This window comes from Fundulus heteroclitus, chromosome 9, assembly GCF_011125445.2.
Source record: "Fundulus heteroclitus isolate FHET01 chromosome 9, MU-UCD_Fhet_4.1, whole genome shotgun sequence".
Classification (NCBI taxonomy): domain Eukaryota; kingdom Metazoa; phylum Chordata; class Actinopteri; order Cyprinodontiformes; family Fundulidae; genus Fundulus; species Fundulus heteroclitus.
The window spans coordinates 5422492-5443227 of NC_046369.1; the positions used below are offsets into that span (position 1 = coordinate 5422492).

Genomic DNA, 20736 nt, shown 5'->3' on the forward strand with positions numbered 1-20736 from the left:
GCTCTACTGGCAACCAGAACATAATTTGCAGCAACAGATAACTATGGAGCCTTGATTGGTGGATGGTGGGATGACCTCGGAATGATATCCAATCCAATAATGTGTCAGTATCTGGTCACATATTGATATCTGATCAGACTGGTCCTATCCCTGGTATTGACCTTTCATCATAGTGCAGTGATCATCAGAACTGAGGCTGTAGAGGAGAAGGAAGCTACACTGGCTGGCACCTGAAAAATCCGAACATTAAGTAGAAGTTGAACTTACTGGGTAATGTTGAAAATCGGTGATGAAAAAGGTGAATAGTTCTTCTTATGGTGGAAAATTTCATCTCAGTGGGCCACTAGCACATCTTTGGATCAGGCCTCCACTGCATAAGAGTTGTTATGGCTGTCCTTTATTTATCACGTGATAGGACTTTTATGGAATGTTGTTAATGTGACACTATAATACTTATGGTTTGTCCATGAAATGGTTAACTTTTTTTTTTACATAACTTAAAATGAACTGAAGCTAAAAGTAGTAATAAGTCAGCCGGGCAATTACTTGACAGCCACTAAGTATCTCATGTACTGAGATACAATTTTACAAGGTTCAATGATATTCAAAAATGCATAGCATCTATTTATGAATGATAAGTTCACTCTGTTCACAGCTTCTCACCAATTATGTACTGAATAGATTCCCATGCAATTTGAGACAGAACTGTATGACCCCTTTGTGTAAAGAACTCTCTCATTCACAGAGGAATATTGGGGGACATCATTTTGAAATGCCTCTATATGTCTAGCAGTTTAGTTTTGGCCAAGGTGTTAGTCTGTTACTCCTGCAAAGTCAGCTGTACCTTAAGTGCTGAAACTTGAACTTGCATCTCTCCCACTTCATCTCCTCCACATCAGTTCCGCCTGCTCCGGAGTGGTGAAGTCGGTGTGGATTTGCCTGGGTGTTCCGAGACTATGAGCAGGTCAGCGTATTGCAGCAGGGTGTCGGGAGGTTGTGCTTGTTAATTATTCTGGAATACGAGCGGAAGGGTTTCACTGAGTTGCATTGTCGGACGGCTTCAATTTCATGGTTGAGGCGGCCGCAGACCTGGCCATAATTTCCCAGGTGGCCTGTCTCTTGTTCTCCCTACCTGTTATACGTCTTCTTTGAACTTTTATCCCAGAAGAAAGTCAGTGACCTTGGCATCAAAATAATCTAATAGATAGAAATGCAGACACAATTTAGAGATGTGTACAAAATTCACAAGCTCCCATGAAAGTTGGAAGTTTATTAAATCATTCTAGTTTGGCTTATCCACTTTAGTGACCCAAAAAGTCTCCAACCTCCTGCTGTGGGCTCTGTTTTTTGAAATGCCTTTGTTGCACAAAGCTGATTTTCATGTAGGCCATACATTATGCAACTAGTAGAATGGCAATATACCACCCTTGCTTTGCTTGGTTATTAACATTTCCCTGCATACTTTGCTTGTATTTAAAAGTAAAGTGCATTTTTTTAACCTATTAATTTCATGCTCCCCAAAAACACAGTTTGTTGTCTTATGGTGTAGCTGTTTACTAGTTTAAAGATCGTTTGGTTTTCTGGCTCTAAAATATGATATATGCCCCTATATTTCAATTGATATATAGATATGTCTACAGAGTTACCAAATTGGTACAGTACTGCAGAATTGCAGACCACAACATTTCCAAAGCCTTAAGGTGCCACTTAAAACAAACTTTTTTCAAACACCACAGTTTCAGGCTATATCTAGCCCTAAGCCAAAGCAAAATACCTTGTGAAGATGCTTACTAAAGCTAGTAAGAAAGTGGCACTCTCTGCAGTGAAAGCCATGTATTAACATGGGCTGACAGACAACTCAGAGTAGAAGAAGCCATTACATTAAAGCTAGATTACACTTTGCACTCAAGACCTTAATTTTTCAGATACTGTATGCTCTGGTCTGATTAAACTAAAATTGAAGTGCTTGACCGTCATCACATTTAGTGGAAATAGAGGGAAGCTTTCAAGCCAGAGAACAGTATCCCAACGTTGAAGTACCGGCCTGGTAACGTCATGTTGTGTGGGTGCCATGGTGCAAAGGAACTGATGGCATGAAGAAAGAACATAATGTAGAATTATTATGGCAACATCTTAAGACATCAGCAAGGAAGTTGAAGCTTGGTAAGAAAGGGGGTTTGACAATAAATGACCAATATGCTTCTTTTATTTTAAAAGTGTTGTAAGGACAAAAGAGTCATTGTTTTTGGAGAGATCATCACAAAGGCCTGATCCCAGTTCCAGCTAAGAAGGGATCCCAACACACTTTATTGAACTCATGCAATTTAAAAGGGAATCTACCAAATACTAAGACAATTTATATAAACCCCGTTTACACCGAGATAACTCTGGAGTGTAAACGGTCAGCAGACTGAACTGAACCGAGCTAGACATAATCGGACCGCGCTAACTGCAGACCAGTTCCTGGTGTGGTCTCGGCCTGTTTTTTTTTTTTTTTTTATCCCGGTTATCTGATAACGAAGAGCGCATGAGCAGACCGCTTCACCCCCTTACAGTCAGCTGACTGTCCGCAGGTTTTCCGGCGTGTCTGGCTGCACGTCCCGATTCACACTCCATTCAGACAAATTTCAGACATTCATAATAATACTAGCTTCCCTACCGTGCTACACGGTTTCCAGTGATGATTCTGCTTAGCAGTGTGATGAATCTCAGCGTCTGTTGTTGTTTCCTGTGTCTGTAAATCCTTATTAGACGTTTGTTTGTCTTATCTACGTCCCAAAAGCCGACTCTGTCTAACCATAACATCCTGAATGTTACGAGTGCCGCCATTTTGATTTGCTTTGTCTCGTCTACAATCCCAGAGAGCAGCAGTACCGTCTCGGCTCGGATCAGTTTAACAAGGGTAGTGTAAATGGGGCTAAAATCAACCTTTTTCAACAGCTATCTCAGTCCACAGTGCGTTTGTGTTTATTCTTTGGTGAGAAGAATAAACGCAAAAACATTGTCATCCCATATGTTGCTGGAGTCTCTGAAAAACTCAAGAGGATTTTCTCCAAACACAAAATCCCAGTACATTTCAAACCAAACAGGACCCTCAGACAGAGGCTGGTGCATCCCAAGGACAAAACCCCCAAACCTAAGATGAGCGGAGTGGTGTATGCAGTTCAGTGCAGTGAGGAATGTTCTGATCTTTATATTGGAGAAACCAAACAACCTCTCCTCAGACGCATGGCTCAACACAGGAGAGCTACCTCCTCAGGACAAGACTCTGCTGTCCACCTACACCTTAAAGACAAAGGACACTCTTTTGAGGTCCAAAATGTTCACATTTTGGACAAAGAAGACAGATGGTTTGAAAGGGGTGTGAAGGAAGCCATCTACGTTAAGAGAGAAAAAACAACCTTAAACAGAGGAGGAGGCCTTAGGTTCCAACTCTCAAAAACCTATAATGCAGCTATAGGATTAATTCTGGCCAATCATCACCTTAGTTCTCACCCTCATTTGGGTGATCAAAACATTGTTCCTTTAAGCCAGGCCAACAACAACCCTAATGACTCCTCGTTACAGAGGAGTGGACCAGTTTCGGTTCAATCTGCTGGCTTAATGTCTTTAACGACCGCCCATTAGTAAGGGGTGGACCTGTTTCGGTTGAATTTGCATGTTATCTAAGCCATTACAAGGCCTTTGTTTGGACAGTAGTATAAAGCTTAGTACTCCACATTACTCCAGACTTTTTTAATTGAGAAAGCTTCCTGGAGAGGAAGTGAAACGTCTTCAACTACGGAAAACAAGTCCAGTTGCTTTGTTTTTTACTTTTTTTGGAATAAGCATGTAGAGCAGTTTCTTTTGCAGCACACCTGTCAGTACGCACAGAGAGAGGGACTGTGATGCTGCGCGTCCTTGCGACCTTCTGCTTGGACCAGGTTAGTGTATCAAGCTTGGGGTCACATATGAAACAGTTCCATGTGAAGACGTCTTGCCGCCGAGCAGTTTATAGTGTGACACTGTGGTCGCGGACGTAAAAATTGAGTCAGTGCAGACTCATGTCCGCTTAAGTAATGCCGGCTCACACATTTAAGTTCACAGTGAAAAATATATTTTTTTATTTAGGATCTTTGGTTATATGAATCCATCTTTAGGAATTAATATGAGAATCCATTCATAATTGGAAAACCTTTTTTTAACACAGCCCTAATATTAAGGAGAAAGGAAGTTTTCACCCACCTCTTTAGGACAAAAGTAAAGTAGATTTCAAATTTGTGTCTGTGTGAACGTCTCGCATTGTAGTGCAGCTGATAAGTAAAGCCGAAAAAACTGATAGCAGCAAATTTGTTTTATAGTTAACACTGTTCATTGAATTCAACATAAAAAATACAGAGCAACCACCACAATTAATTTGTAAAGTGCATTTGTTAATCTTATTAGAAACTTAAACTCTTAATTTTTCCATTAATTTATCTTTTTTGATTTTCTCTCAATCATCTTCCGACATTTTAAAGATATGGAGTGAGGTAAAAGGTCTAGGGAGATACCCAGACATATTTCTGCCCAGATGATTCTGGGGAATCCCAAGGTGATCTCAGGCCAGAAGGGATAAATAGTTCTTCCAATTAATCATATATAAAAACGTTTATCAGAAACAAAATGACTTAGACAACTTTATTTGTCATTCGGTATGCACAGAGTGCGTACAGAATGAAATTTCGTTTCATAGAGCTTTTGTAAATTGCAGTAGAAGTAAAATTACAGCTTTTGGTGCGGCAGAGATTTAGAAGTAAACCGTAGATTTTAAATATACAATATACAAACAATTGAAATGTAACAAAAAAGAGACATTTTTTATGTACAGAATTGGATTGTGCAAGGGCATTTGTGCATTGTGTTAAAATGGTATTTACGGCTAGGACAAATTTTTTTTCTTTTCCATGTTGCTGAGTTCAGTACATCCAAATACCGAAGGGGGGAAAAGGATCAAGAAAAATAAGATTCAATATTCACAAAACCTTCAGTCCTAATCACTTCAGGAATGGGAGCTGGGGAGAAATTAATTATTCTATGTCAAAACAGGAGGACTACACGTAATTTTGGTATTGCATGGTAACAAATTTATGGTTTTGGTTCAAAGTTTCTATTATTTTCAGCTGATGAATACATGAAAGTGGAAATAATTTGTTAAAACGTATTTTTGCAGAATTCACAGGCAGTTTTCATATTTCCATGTGGCTCTGATTAATTGTGCATATCATGTTTTACCTGACTGTTATTTTTCTTAACCACTGTTGATTTTTAGGTGACTTAACACAGTAAAACCTGTAAGTGCATACAATACAACAACAAATGTTTATTGTGAGATTAAAGTGTGGTGTGTCATTTTAGACTTTTTGTAGGTAATTTTATTTTTTTTATTATTATTTTTCTACATAGACTTTTCTGCCCTGGTTTCGGATTAAGTGCCTGGAAGGTTGAAGTTCAAACCTAACAGAGTCAGTGTCTCAAAAGAGAAGCCTGATTCCCCTTTTTCCTGCTGCAACACATTATCCCTGGTATATTTGATGGCCAATTTATTTCCTACTAATCATCCATTTACAGTTATATTGGCGGGGGGCAGGGGGAATTGCTATTTCCTATGGAAGTGCTGGTGTTGCGCTGTATATCTTTCCCAGTGGCAGACAATAAGTCTAGACATTGCTAATGGTTCTGTCTGCACAATTTAGAGATTGGGGAAAATGGGGCCAGTAGCATTATTTTTCAGCAGGATCTGCTGAAAGTGGTAGCTATTGAAAAATCTTAAGATCCAAAAGCATCTTCATTCTGTCGGTGTGTTTTTATTCACAGTGTATTTATTCACAGCCATGTGAATGTCATGTGAGCATTGTTTCTTGTGCAAGTTCTTGAGAAGCAGAAACGGAAACAGCTTTTTTTCTAGTGGGGCTTGATATTTCTGATGCCTGCATCTTTTCTGTTGTTTTTTTAACAAAGCTTGCCTCCACACAGTACTCTTTAAAAAAAAAAAAAAAAAAAAAAAAAACTCTTGAAAGGAAATATTGCAATCCTCTGTTGTTGTTTGTATTTCCCATTGCGGCTTTTCAAAAGTTGACTTTGGACTAGTGGATCTTTTTTTTTTTTTTTTGCAGCTAGTATTTCTTTTGAACCAACTTTCTAGGCTTACTTTTTCTTTGCTTTTCTTTGTTATCATCGTGCTACTTATTATTAGTATCTCTACTTGCTCTCGGTCGTCGTTTTCCTCTCCCATTTAACTTGACTTTGATCTTTCTCCAACACATTTTGCGTCTCCCTACCACAGGGCTCCATTAATTGGAGATCAGCCCTCTGATCAAATCCAATAATCAACGCTAACCTTCGTTTAAGTTGCTATTTGATATTAAGCACTGAGGCCCTCTCTGTAAATTAGATATTACATTTGAAGGACATTGTGTGGAGGTGGCAATATGGCTGCTTTCCAAGCCAGACAGAGTGGGTCAGACTTGGTCTCAAATATAACTTCACCTTCATTTATGTTCAAAGCCAACAAACTTTAGTGTCAAACGCCAATCATGAACTTAAACTTTAAGCTTACTTCCTACAGCTAACTTCTGTACCAATGAAATGTTATGCTCCAGTTGTGCACTATGGGGATCCGTGAACTAATGTGTTCAAACATAAACGTGCCATTTTTTTTGCTTCTGCCCAAACACACTTGCTCATGCATAGAAAATCCCATGTAACCATTGTAACACTTACACTTCTTTAAACACATTTCAACTCATGCATACTCCAATTAAGCAACTGGATGTGCAAATCCACACATGCTCACAGCTATTCTGTCACCAATCTACTCATGTGAAGAAATCATGTCAATGAGGTATGCTTGGTAGAGCATGCTTTTTCGTTTTAGGCTGATCTAACACACTGAACTGCCACTGAACCTACAGTGAGATGTCATTCGGGTAGATTGTCTTCTTTTATTTATTTTACTGAGCCTAGTGGTGGTGTGTTTAGGATTAAAAAGTAAAAACTGTGCATTATAGCAACTTTTAGGTAGAGAAACCAGGCTTTTTATATTATATTTTTCAAACTTTTAGAAGATTCAAACATCATCTTGCCAAACTAGACCGATGTACTATTTTAGATATATTGCGTATAAGCTTTCTTTACTTAACGAATTAGGATAACATATAATGCATTAATACTTGAGTTTGAACATGCGGCTTCGATGCTAAAGTGCATGTATATCCGTATAATATATAGCATATCCTTTTTAGAAGTTGGAAAAAGCATGATCTTTTTTAACCCTACTCACCACACAAATACATTTACATAACGTTTTAATTTCACTTTGGTATCTAACAAGATAAGATCACAGAAAAATCCTACAATTATACAAAGCTCATAAATAACTGAAAAATAATAAAATAAATTCGTGTATACATAATACATAAACTTAAACACATCCACACGCATATGTGTGAATGCAATAGCGTTCTCCTCAGTTGCTAAAAATAGATTGTGACATCACAAATAATGCATGTTTTTTCAAGTTAGTCTACGGCGAGGTGACTAACTAAAAGCGGCATATTTTTGCTATTACTCTCTGAAACAATACTGAAAAGGAAGGAATAAAGCACTGCTGTAGGGGTTTATGCAATTCTGACTCCAGATATCCAGAACGGTAGCCAGAGGGTGGGTTCCTCAGTCGTTGTCCCACTTTAACAACATAAATCCTATTATTTATGTCAGGATATCAACAAATTTTGTTTTTTCAGCAGTGCTGAAAAATGTGAATTAAATAGCACCAGTTAGAGCAAAGTTTACTAATACCACCTATTGATATTAAAAGACTGGTATTGTGTAAAAACTGAATAAAAAACGTCGTTTGTTGATTGAACCAAAAATATCAGCTTTAAGTTCAGCTTTCTATGGCACATGGATCTGGTTTGTGTCGGGTGATATCAAAATGAAAATCTGGAAGATAAGAGACATTTAGCTTGTCTTACTCTGATCACTATCTGATGGTTCAATAATGATGACGTGTGGTTTTTCACCTCTGCTTTACCAGGAAAAAAAAACTCAGAAGTTTTAAACACACACCATACTTTTCATCCCCGTTTCTTAAAGTTACAGCTCACAAGGAAAAGTGTTTCAATTTCTCTGCAAACTGTAATTTAAAAAAGATAAAATAAAATAAACTGTTCACTTACATCTTTTTGACTGAAACTGCAAATCCCAACATGTATAATCCAGGTCTTTGGTAGATCAAACTGACTTAGATTTTCCGAATAGATTATAGTGTGTCTTGTACTTTTATGATTGAGGTGGGGTTTTAATATGCTTTTTTAATCTATTGTTTATTTCATGTAAAGATTATCTGAAAGGTCCCAATCTATTTCCATGCATTTGGCCTTTCAGCTGTAGGTCCTGTTTGATTAGATTACGACCCAATAACTCTACGGCATGGAGTATCTTCACCTCATCCTAGCTTGCGCTGTTTTAGATATTCATATTGTCTAAATATAGAATATATGATGCATACATTTTATTTGACCACTTGATCTCATTCTTAATTCCTGAATGGCTTTCCTGACTTTGTTTCATTGTTGCTACTAAAGTTGATAGTCCTTCTTTGATTCTGATAGTCTGTGTCTCAGTGCACTACTGGTGATGAAATACAAAAAAAAAGATACTTTAGCAGCAAACACTGGTTTGACATGTCACTTCATCTCTAATGCGTGATTCACTATGATCCAGAGTTTTGACTCAACAGCACATGGTGCAATACAAAAGCGTTTGACTGAGTGCAGATGATTAGGATTAAACAAGGGAATGATGCTTTGCAACAGAATCTTTTTTTTTTACTTTTAGAAGAAGGGCTTTTTTGTAAATCCCGTACAATGATTCTTAGTGCTTTTGTAACAATCTTTTAAAAAGATACTAAAGTAATTCATAAATAATGTTCATAACACGTTTAGGTGGGTACTTCACATAGAATTGCCTAGTGGTCTGAACTGTAACCCACATGCCATACAATATGACGTTTATTCAGATATAGTAGTTGATCCACTTCAGTTTTTAATTAAATTATCAAATATTGATGAGGTCCTTAAACCATTGTATTTATTTTATTGTAGGATAACAACAGCCCTCTACAGGAAATCCTTTACAAATGTACCTTTTATCTTTCATCTGAATAGACTAGGTGTTAGAAACATTAAAAAAATAAAACACACATCTAAACTTCATCCAAGAAGCTGCATCTAATCCAGTCTGATCTGCTGATGCACTCACATTATACTCATACTTTTAAATTATTACAAATTAGTTACCTTTTGTATCCCTCATCCGGTGTCCAGGAATCTACCTTAACTTTAGTAACTTAGACCTGGCATAAAGCTGTGCGATTAAGTTATGTCAATGTTACTAATGTAGCGTTAATCTGATTAGAATAACATGTAATGTTCTTTTTACTTTCACCAGACGGAGTTAAAATGAAGGCTCAGTACGTAGCTGCTCATAGTCAAGCAAAGCTTCTGCCCTGTTTTTATTGCACAACGATAAAAGCTTATTGTTCTCAAGCAGCCACTTACCAATTTATATAGCCACCTCTCAACTGAAAATTCAGCTTAATTATCCTATTTCACACACGATCAGCTCTTATGAATCCCTTGTAAGTCAGATTTAATTGATGATCTGTCAAACTTGTGCAGGCGATAAGGGCATTTACTCTCCCTTGAAATGTTCAGAAATAAAATGGTAAGAACGGGCTCTTTGTTGTATTTATGTGTTTTGATTTAGATTATTTCCACATGTTAATTGCAAAAAAAATATAGATGTAAAATAATTTAAAAAAAGTTTATCTTTCTATTTATACATAAAGCAATAGTGTGGATGTGTCCCACTTGACTCATATTCGCCTTTAAACTGCTTGCAGGGTCAATTGATATTCACAACATTGCAGAGTATTTGGGAATCCTTAAAGTTCCACCGAGGCAGTGAGAAGGAGAGTAGGTATTTTGCATAAAAAGACATTAAAGCGGGGAACCTCATCAATCAACGTAGTGCTGCGAGGAATGCGGGGGGAAATTCATTGTATCTTTAAACACAACGGTTCAATGAATCCTCCACATTAAAATCATGCAACTGTAAGCCTTATTGCCAATGTAGTCTACACTGTCTGCAATTCCCATTCATCATCTGTCATATTATCACTTGCCCTCTCGTGTTTGTTTTGACATTGTCTTTCCTCGTGAAGAGATGGTGACTTAAAGCTGACTTAGTCTCATGAACATACCACATGATTAATAAATTATCTTAGCATTAGCGTCCAGGGCTTTGAACCCTCCTAATCAATCAGATGGGAGGGTAGCTAGATGCTAACCGAGCAGTTTGATAGAGAATGCAGTTGTGTGCAACAATGCTTCAATCCCTCCCTCCCTCCCTTTGAAGGAAATTTAAGAAAGTAGTTAATCAAAAGTTCATTAGCATACAGCGCCTCGCTCAGTCCACCCTTATACCCTGCTCATAATAGACACTTAGGCAGCCTGTGTGAGGCGAATAACAAGTGTGCTCGCATTTGCACTCGTATTTGTTGAGCTGAATTAAAATCCTGCATCATATACCGTCTCTCTCTTTCTCTCTAATGGGTTTTTGTTTTTCTTTTGAACCTTAAAGAAGCAAAATCCGTTTAGGTTCCAATTTCCAATTTAGAAATGACCAAAGACACAAATGTGATGAAGGGGTTTTGGAAGTATGGACAATTGTTAGTATTTATTTCTACTCTCTTCAATATTTCAAAAAAAATATTTGCAATCTTAGTCTCTTGAAATTTAAACCTGACTGGATTCACAAGAAATGTGTAAGAAAAGTAAAACATCTACCCTGTGATGGACTGGCGACCAGTCCAAGGTTTACTTCGCTTCTCACCCAATGACAGCTAGACATGGGCAGCCTGCAGGGATCTAAAACTTCAGGGGTTTTTTTTGTTTTTCTTTTCACAAATCTAGAAAATGTTCCATAAATCAAAATGAAAGTTTAATGAATCTGTAATCACTATAGATTAATTGACTCTGTGTTTGGCTTCTTTAGTTTGAAGATAAAGCCAAAGTACAAGTAGAATGTCTGAGGCCAGAACTGCCAGGAAGACCAAAGAAGAGATTTATGGATGGAGGGATAAGACATGTACGTAAGTAGTTGGTATGAGAGAAGAGGATGCAGATTATTAGGGTTAGCTGAAGACGGATGATTCGCTGTGGCGACCCCTGAAAGGGAAAATATTTAAAAAAAAGGTTTAACCTCTCTGACTACTTCAGTTTTCAAGCAGTATGTCATTTAAGGTGATCTTCATACCCAGTTTTTGTTATTTCAAAAATGATGTAAAGTTTTGACAGATCCCAGCTGACATTCCATTACTTACAGTGTTTTCGATCTCATCTTTAACAAATGCAGTTGTTAATCAACTCGAAAATAGCTCTTTAGTAACACTTTAATTCTCGTACAAAATTCAGCCTCTACTGACAACATCAAAAAAAGTTTTAAAATCATCACAATGATTTCTGTTTAAGTTTTAATTTAGCTGATATTCTGGTCAAGGGCTGGCTTGACAATAGCAAAGCGACAGTTCTAGCCCAGTTTCTGGATACGTGTGTGTAGCGGTTCTTGAAGCAGTGACACCAGCCTCAGTCCACACCTCGTGAATCTCAACTATTTCTTTAACAGGCTTTGCTGTTCAGTGTTCTCAAAGCTGAGTTAATCTCTGTTGTTTGAGCTCTGTTTCCTAGCCCACGTTTTCTTCTTACTCAACTTCCCATCAGTACATTGGGAAGCAGCACTTTTTGAACAACCACCTTCGTTCGCAATAATCCTTTGTGGCTTACTTTCCTTGTCAAGGGTGCCGATGTCAAGTTAGTGGTATTCAAATGATTGTGCAACCAAATGTGACTTTATTGTGACCTTATTCTCATAATATTTTGACTTTATTCTGATATTTTGACTTTATTCTAATATTATGACTTTATTCTCATATTTTCCAGAAAAAATCTCACATCAGGGCCATTGTAGATTAATGAAAATATATTATTGGCCACAAATTAGTAAATTTCCTTAAAATACTCAAATATTTTGATATTAATTTCACATATTTACAAGAAACAATCTTGGATGTTTTCTAATGTGGAAAAGTCACAAAACATTTAAGAATTCTTTTTTTTAATTTTCCTCAATTAAAACCATACATTTACTATGTTAAAACTAGGATACTCTCTAACATCTCATCCCACGACCTCCGCTTTGGGAACCCCTGCCTTGAGCCACAGCAGTCACGTAGGGGTTACATTGTGGCGTTACATGTGCTAACAAAATCCTGTTAGTTCAAAAATGAAGTATTGACGTGACGGTTGTTTTCCCACATAGTAATACTTTTTATTCCCTGTTTTCTTGCTAAACCTAACAGCAGTCTGGTGCAAACAAAATAAGTTTGCAGCAGAAAACTTGCAAATACTAGAGGATGCATGAATATGAAAAAAAAAAACATCATGGGGTGAAATAATCAGTTTAGCTTTACATCTTGTGTACTGTCTGTCCCAGAAACGGGGCTGCAGAAAAAGGTTTGACTCGACCAGTGAGATTTGTTTGCTTGCTTTACGCTGATACATGCCCTGTCCATGTTTGTCCATGTTTAACACTCGTTCGATAATGCATGCACCCACCTGGGAGCTGCCGTGTTTTACCAACACCTCTCAGAGCTCACCAGGTTGCTTCACTGAAGCATGGCTTGTATCAGTCCGGCTGTCAATTGCCCTGGGCCTTGACAGGGCGCAGACTAGGTGGCCTTCTACAGCCCAGCGTTTTTCAGTACAAACTTCTGAGAATGGTGGATACAGCTAAATGCCATCTAGGAGGACAATTTACATAACGTCTTGTGTTTCTGCAGCCTACAAACTTCCAATATAATGTAAGAGTATGCTTTTTAGTGACTTTCTTAGTTGTCATATTTTGAGCTTTGCTAAATAATAATCAACCTTTCTATTCAAGCTTTAACTAGATAGTGTACAATGCAAAATGTTGAGAGAGTATGATTTATATTTGGCTATAAACTGTATCCTTTATGCGTAAAGCTGCTATTGTCTGATGCAATAGCATATGGAGAACCGCTGAAGAGACTTCAGTTACAGATAATACCCTAAATGTACAATACTACAAAATTTGAATTGTCTTTTTATTCCTGCGATTTGTTTTTTTTTTTTGTGATGAAAATTGTATAACTTCTTTAGTCCAAATCAATGTCTGTGGAGCTATCTGTTGTTCCTACTCATCTATGTGAAGCAGTTTGAAAGGCAGTTCTTCTATGGCTGTCCCTTCCAGACGCCCAGGGCCTGAAATGGCCAGTCAGACAAATTACTTCCTTTTAACTCAGCTGTCAGTCAGTTATTTAGTGGATTCCCCCCAAAGGAAGATTTTCTTTGTGAGGGCTTGTAAAAGACAGATACAGTATTGCACAGAATGTGTTAGGCTATGCTGTCCTCAATAAACAGTGATGAACAGATTCAGAACAGAGTGATAAAAGCGTCAGTCAGCTGAAATGGTTGTGCTGTTGGAAACCGACAGAACCCAGAGAATTTTTTAGGCAATATTTTGTGTAATTTTATTTGGTTAAAATCATTCTTTTGGTATACTACAAAATGATATCCCACTCAGGCAAAGGTATCTTTCATCTGAGTGGTGACCAGAGGTTCAAGTCGAGTGTAAATTGTGTCATTTAGTCCTTTTTGGGTGCTTGTGTTGGGTTTAAACTGGAGAAACAAAAGCATTCTTTAAAAATAACTTTTGATGTTATTCTGTTACGGCAACATGATATTTCTCTTAAAAGGGACATATAATGCAAAGTCCACTTTTTTAGCCCTTAAATACACTTAGTTGTGTACTTGGAGTCTTTAGGAGTGCAGAAAATCTGAATGTATTCTGTCCAGAATCTGTGTGGAGATCCTTATTTTCTTTTGAATCATATTTTTTGAGCCGTTTATCTTTCTATGTTTTCTATTTTAAATTCACATTATTTGCTGTGGAACAGCAAAACAAGGTCATAGACTTCCATGGGCTTGCCATTTTTATTTCTCAGAGCTGAATAAGTTCAATGTGAGACGGAAGAACTGAAAAGCATATGTCCTCTTTCAAATCCAGACATTTCCACATCTTTATCTTGGGTATATCTTGTGCATTTTATTTAAAGTGCTACTGAAGCTCATCATGGACATGACTATCATATTAAGTTAGAAATTTCAAAAACATGTTTAAACTATTCCTTTTTCAGGGGGTATTGACTATACAAAAAGAGTTAAAACTAGAATTGAATCCACATGTTTGAACCTATTGTGGGTTTCTCTAAACCCTACCCTAAGATTCATAGTCAAACAATGCAAATCTTTAGATTTTTTGAACCCAACAGAGGTTATCCTTAAAGAAATCAAGGTTAGGCTTTCAAACCAAAGAAAATTACACCAACTGTTAAACATTGCGTTGGTGGTGTCATACTGTGGGTCTGTTTCTCCACCAGTGATGCTGGTAAATTCTTCAACTTTTCTTGACATCAACAGTAAGTTGGTTGAGACTTAGGCTCCACTGTTTGTTCTAACAGGAGATCCGCTCCAAAAATGAGTTGCTCTCAGACGCACTTCAGAACAGGGGCAAAAGAGGGGCTGTGGAGCAACAATAGCAAGAAATTCAGAACAAAGCATTGCAGTTCCACTTTTTGTAGCCCTCAACTGAATTATTTAAATGCAAAAAGGAAGGCATTAAAATCATGATATTTCCCCTTTATAAGAAAGAAAAGTGTTTCTTAGGAAAATTTTAAAAACGATTTACTCTGTTTTTTTGTCAATGGGCTGGACACATCATCAGAAGAACACATCGAACCTTTCCATTTTATTCTGGAGAAACGACCAATAATGAAGGACTAAATAGATTGAGATGATTTGGAGGGAAATTTGAGAATCAGGGACCTGACTCCAGAAATCTCTCTAGGTGTATCTGTCATACACTCGTGTCTCCTCTATGCTGATGTATGAAAAGTTCAGGCAAGAAGAACACCGTTTTACTGCTTCCTCGTTGTAAATATGACCTTTCCAGCAAACTGCAAAATTTGGTTTCAGAAAAGTGTATTATGTTAATAATGAACTCCTCAGTATGGGGACACATTTTAAAACCTACCCAGCATTGAACATATCTTGGGTTGGTAATGTGCCTTCCCTACCATAGACTTTCCAAGGTTTGGTTGCTACAGTGAGCTGGTACCTGCCCAACATATTGGGGACCCTTGAGGTGGGCTCCCCTGCTTTGTGCTGGGTGATCTTGCTGACGGGTTGGTACGGGCCTTGGGACTGTGTTCCGGGTTTGGCCTTTGCACCTGGAGATGGTGGTGTGGCTGAGTCAGGAGGGCTCAGTGTCCTACGTCTCACCCTGTGCTTCTTTGGCCTGATGATTCTGTTTTTCACCAAAGACCAACCTCTGTGCGGGATGGATGGCTGCCCTGGGGTGATGCCTTGTGTCCGTCTGCCTCTGCCTCCTTTTCTGCCTCCTTTTGGAGCCAGGTCAACCTGTCCTATGCTGTTCTTGGGTGCTGGGTTTCATACTTTCTATCGCTCTCGCCAGTCTTACAACTGTGCATTCCCAGCTGACAAACTCACTCAAATACAGCAACTCAACACACTTATTCTTATTTTTACACATTCTCTCTCTCTCTCTCTCTCTCTCTCTCTCTCTCTCTCTCTCTCTCACTCACACACACACACACATAATAAAGATGTATGAAGGTCCTACTATTGTAACACAGGTTACTATTGCACTGATGTGGCCTGTCTACTTAGATGCTGTATTGTATTTAATAAAGCCTATCACGAAATTAGGATACAGAGCAAAACTGCCCTGGCTCATGTAGGCAAAAAGCTTTTCTATAAGCTATATTTTAATGTCGTTACAAGACATGTCAAAAAAACACCTATCTAGACAATAATTACCAACCTAAGTAAAAGGGGAACACAATCGTCCCTCAGTTTACAGTATGCTACACCTTGAGACAACCCCCCCCCCCCCCCCCCCCCAAACAATGGTTTATGAGTTAAGTTGTTGCTCAGGTCAAGCTTGGTGGAATTGGGCACATATTCCTTACGTAGGGATGATAGGGTTTTTGTTTGAGTCTCTTTGAAAAACTGTGATAGCACAGGGCTTTCCCACCAGAAACCGTTTTGATGTTTTGAGGGTCGACCTTGCCATGTTGAATGTATTTAGAAAAAAAAACTTCTAGTCTCAGATAAATAATACAACAAATTGTGTGTACTGACCCTAATACCGACATTTTCTCTCACCTAACATCCAGCTAATGATAATGCTACTTCCTACTGGTGCTGCCACCTTCCGTCCAACCATTCAACCTTGTGGCATAAACAAGACTCCATATATTTAGTCACAATGTTTTCGTCTGATTTATCTCTTCCCTAATGCTATGTTGTTTTTGTCTGAGTTATTCGTCATATAAGTGGGGTAATATTTGTAAATGAATGGCTTGAAGATGGATATTTTGTCTAAGTAGGTTTAAAGTTTAAGTCTCCATCTCTGTTATCTTGCCAAAATAGTAAGGGCCAAATGTTAACTCAAGACTTCAATACAGCAGTAACCAATTAGTGGCTCTAAGCACTTCTTTTATTTAGTCTATGACCTTCCTATACACAATTACTTTTATATGCATACCTTCACATTGGGCAATCAATTTGCTTTGAGCTGATAAATACATGAACGCATATTCAAATCCAAGCTGTCATTGTCGTCTTAGTAATAACCTGACCGTGCTGATATGGCACTGTGAAGCACATGTCCTGATACCTTTTGGGTAGGGATTTTTCAGAACAATTTTACTCTAAGGGTCAGGTAGAACCTTTTTTGAGGGAAAAATGCATTATTCATTGTAAGCAAGAAAGGAAGGTGAAGTGGGAAACCCAAAAATAGCATCAGCTCAATAGTAAAAGCAGATAAAAGTCCAGTTTCTGAACCCCAAAACCAGAACTGTTCAAAACTTAACTGCCTATGGTTTTAAAGGTAGCAGCTGTTAGCCTATGCTACACAGCTAAAGAAAATGCTGGTAAAAACCAGTAAGGCCCAGACTCCCTGGCTTCCTTTTACGACAAGCAACATTTCCATTGTATGAGATGACAAAGTGCTGGTAAAAATCAAAATGAGAAAGAAGAAATATGAGACGAATAAAAACGAACGAGTCTGGAATGGGCAAATCCCAGAGGTGCTATTGATCTGCGGCTGCAACACACAGCCACGCTGTCGGGTCAAATATGTATAATAGATGGAGCTGGGTTTGACACAGGTGTGTAATGTGATCTGGAGCTGGAGTGTTTTTGGTATTAGACCGTGTGTGTTTGTGTGTGTTCTGGTGTATATACACACTGGTCTAAGAGAACAGAGATTTGTTGTGCGGACTCAGTTCAAATTTTATATACATGAATGCGTTATTTTTTCATTTTTACCAGCCCCCATAGAGGAACACATGGAGGAACAATGGCCTGTACTGTAACTCACATGCGCAGAGTTCTTTGAGAGACTTGTTGACAATCTGTGAGATGTACTTTGATACTTCATTTAAGCCCTGTTTACACGACAGGTATTTACAAAGAACATACCGCTCCCTAGTAGTATGGAAGGGAACTTTCACTGTTTTAACATGTCTGCTAGTGTCATGTGCACAGAGATTTTAATTAAAAACATAGTCATGTTTATGTTAACATAGACTGAACAATATTCCCGTCTTCAATAGGTTGTTATAGTTCACCTGCTTTTGAGAAAAGTAGAAAAATAAACGTAGTCCACATGGTATTTTATTCACATTGCATATCAAGAATGTAGAAAGAAAAAAATCTATATTTACAAATGCAGATATGAATTTGCTTATATTACCATTGTCATTTGTGATCATTCTCAGCTTGCTTTTCAGGCAATTTATACAAGGAATTAAAACTACTGTTTTTATGTAGAGCTACATTTACACGCACAATAGTGCTTGTTTTTCTTCTGTTTTATAGTGTTTGTTTTTTTTGTGCATGTGTGTAGTACCCCAGCTTTGTGTCTGCCCTGACAGCGTTCTTCTTTGTTCCACTGTCGCTGTGTGTCTGGGTAAATTGGGGGGCCTTTGAGAAGAAATCGATGTGAGCAACAAGATAACTAAGTTATCAAACTGTTTCATTGACTGGCTGTCCCTTCTCTCTCCATTTCTCGTCCCATTTTTGCCATCCCTGTCTTTCTTCTCTATTCCCATTTTGCCCTCTTTTCTCTCATGTTTCCCTTCTCTGTCATCCCCCCTGTGTTTGCTCATTTGCTTTCCCCGCTCCCCTCTTGCAACAGGCCGACAGACTTGTGCACCTGAGAAGTTTGACTGTGGAGGGGTTGCCAGCAAATGTGTTTCGTTATCTTGGCGATGTGACGGAGAGAGGGACTGTGAAAACGGAGCGGATGAGGAGGAGTGTGCTGCAGGTAAGGCTGTAGTATGAGTATTTTCAATAAAGGGAACACTAAAATTACTTAAAACTGTTAAGTGAATCACACATTTACTCTCTTTCCAGTATCTTCTAGTATATCTAAAATTGAGGGAAATATAGTTGCATTTATTAAATTGTTAACAATATCTGCTTCTTTTAAATGTTTCTACATGATATGCATAACAGACTGACTAAAATGTATCAGTTAAAATACCTTGAACATTCAAATCTGTCATCCAACGTAAAGGAGCACCATAATGGGCTGCTGAGAAATTTGCAGATTATAACATTGAGTAAAAATACCACAACATCACAAAAAATTTGAACACACTGCTGTTACTTAAAAAAAAGAAAGAAAAAAATTATTCAGACTGTTCCTAAAATGATAAACCATGATATAAGTATAAGTTGTATTAATGTTATCTGTATATTTTTTTGGATTTGAAACTAAATTTAGTGTCAGTATTCAAGTACTAATTCCACAAAATATTGCACATTTTAGTTGAGTACAATAAGCTGCTGTTAGCTGGGTAATTAGTTGGGATATCTGCTTGGACATCCAGCCATCAGCCAGCTGCTTTAGAGATAAGCCATTCATTATTTGCCAACTGGAGTGTTAAACAATCACATTAATAGGAGGAATGGAAAACATTCCTTTAGAAACCATGTTTTTGTGGCCAGTAAAATTTCTAAACGTTCACACTGCAGGGTAATGCAACCCAAATCCAATGTTTTTGCCCATAGGCGACTCATGTCCGTCTTTTTCTTGGCAGTGTGAACAACTCAATTCTGATCTTTTCACCCCTCAAAAAAAAAAATCTGATTTGTGCATACCGGATATTTTTCAAAGCATCAACAGGCTGAACGGCCATGTTGGATTTCATTTGCTGTTCTATGTCACTGTCCTGGCTCTCACTACTCATCCACACACAGCGGTAGCAGTTACCGCTCCACAAAAGACCGTTGTTAATAGCTGTGCTGCTTTCTTCTCACCTTTCTTCTTCTGTCTCTAACAATAACAAGGAGAGGATCCATTTTTTTGTGTTCAATAAACAGAGCTTTATTGAACACACTGAAGGCATCTCTGAATCAAAGCTTTATCCCAAAAGTCTCACAAGCACACTTGTTTAACAAACAGCTGTAAATAAATATGAAAAACAGCTCAAAAAAATAACCTACTGGAATACATAAAAGTAATTATAATTATGAAGCAACATAGATCATCTTGATAAAACTATATAGTCTCATCTTATATCTCCTTTTTAAAAAATCTCGATATTTTAAAAATCTCCATATATTGCCCGGCCCTATCCACCATTACGAGCCGTAAACAGCATGCGGTTATCTTTGCGGTCTTGACTTGTTCAGACAGCAGAATGACAGCGGTCACATTTAATAGTAGCACGAACGACCACATCTGAGAGCCCACTTTAATCCAGCTGTGCACAGCAACAGATGGGGGAGGAGGAACCTAACATTAGTCCATGCATTGTACAGTCTGACAGAAAATTTCAGTCAATCTGTCACTTTCTCTTGTATCTCATTCACAGTGTTTTAAAATGAAGGAACAGTATGAGGGAAACTTCTAGTGCAGGATTAGTGAACGTGCGGCTCACAAGCCACATGTAGCTCTTTTCCGGTCCTGACTGGACTGACCTGTCAAGGTTCTCATTTTAACTTTGTAGGGTATTATAGTTGAAAAAAAATATGCACTTTGAAACAAAGCATCAACCTCTGCCTAAGTTCGACTTACTTACCAGTAAAACACAATAAAAGCGTTTGTAATTATGTATGCCGCTACGTTAAGCAGTCCACTAGGGGTACTCTGTCACCTCATAACACAAGTAATTTTTATATGAATATAGACTTCTCTATAAGATGGTTTCTTTAGGATCCCTCTGTTCCTTTTACTCTTTATGAGCCCTCTGTTCCTTTAACTCTAAACTGATGTCCTACCATTTGTGAAGAACAGCTATCTGTGTTATCCATATCTAATACGTACGCACCGTTACGCACTGCACTAACATAAAAATATATAAAAATATAATATTTACTGAATTTTAGAAAACCAATAACTAATCATGGGCCAAAACAATGTGTTGTCAAGGTGAGAGAAAACAGAGCAGCTTTAATACTTAGACAGAAAAGGAAAGGATATTCAATCAATATTTTAAAAATGTTTAATTATCTAATAATTAAACAACATATGAAGAAA

General features: G+C 37.8%; 1 protein-coding gene across 4 annotated transcripts in view; it reads left to right on the top strand.

Annotated features, from left to right (window-relative positions):
* Positions 1–20736, top strand: part of lrp8 (low density lipoprotein receptor-related protein 8, apolipoprotein e receptor) — a 226393-nt gene that overhangs the window by 111815 nt on the left and 93842 nt on the right. For all 4 annotated transcript variants that reach the window (XM_012878066.3, XM_021324304.2, XM_021324303.2 and 1 more), the window contains exon 4: positions 18388–18516. In XM_012878066.3, coding sequence (XP_012733520.2) covers positions 18388–18516 — 129 coding nt within the window. The remainder of the gene's footprint in view (positions 1–18387; positions 18517–20736) is intronic.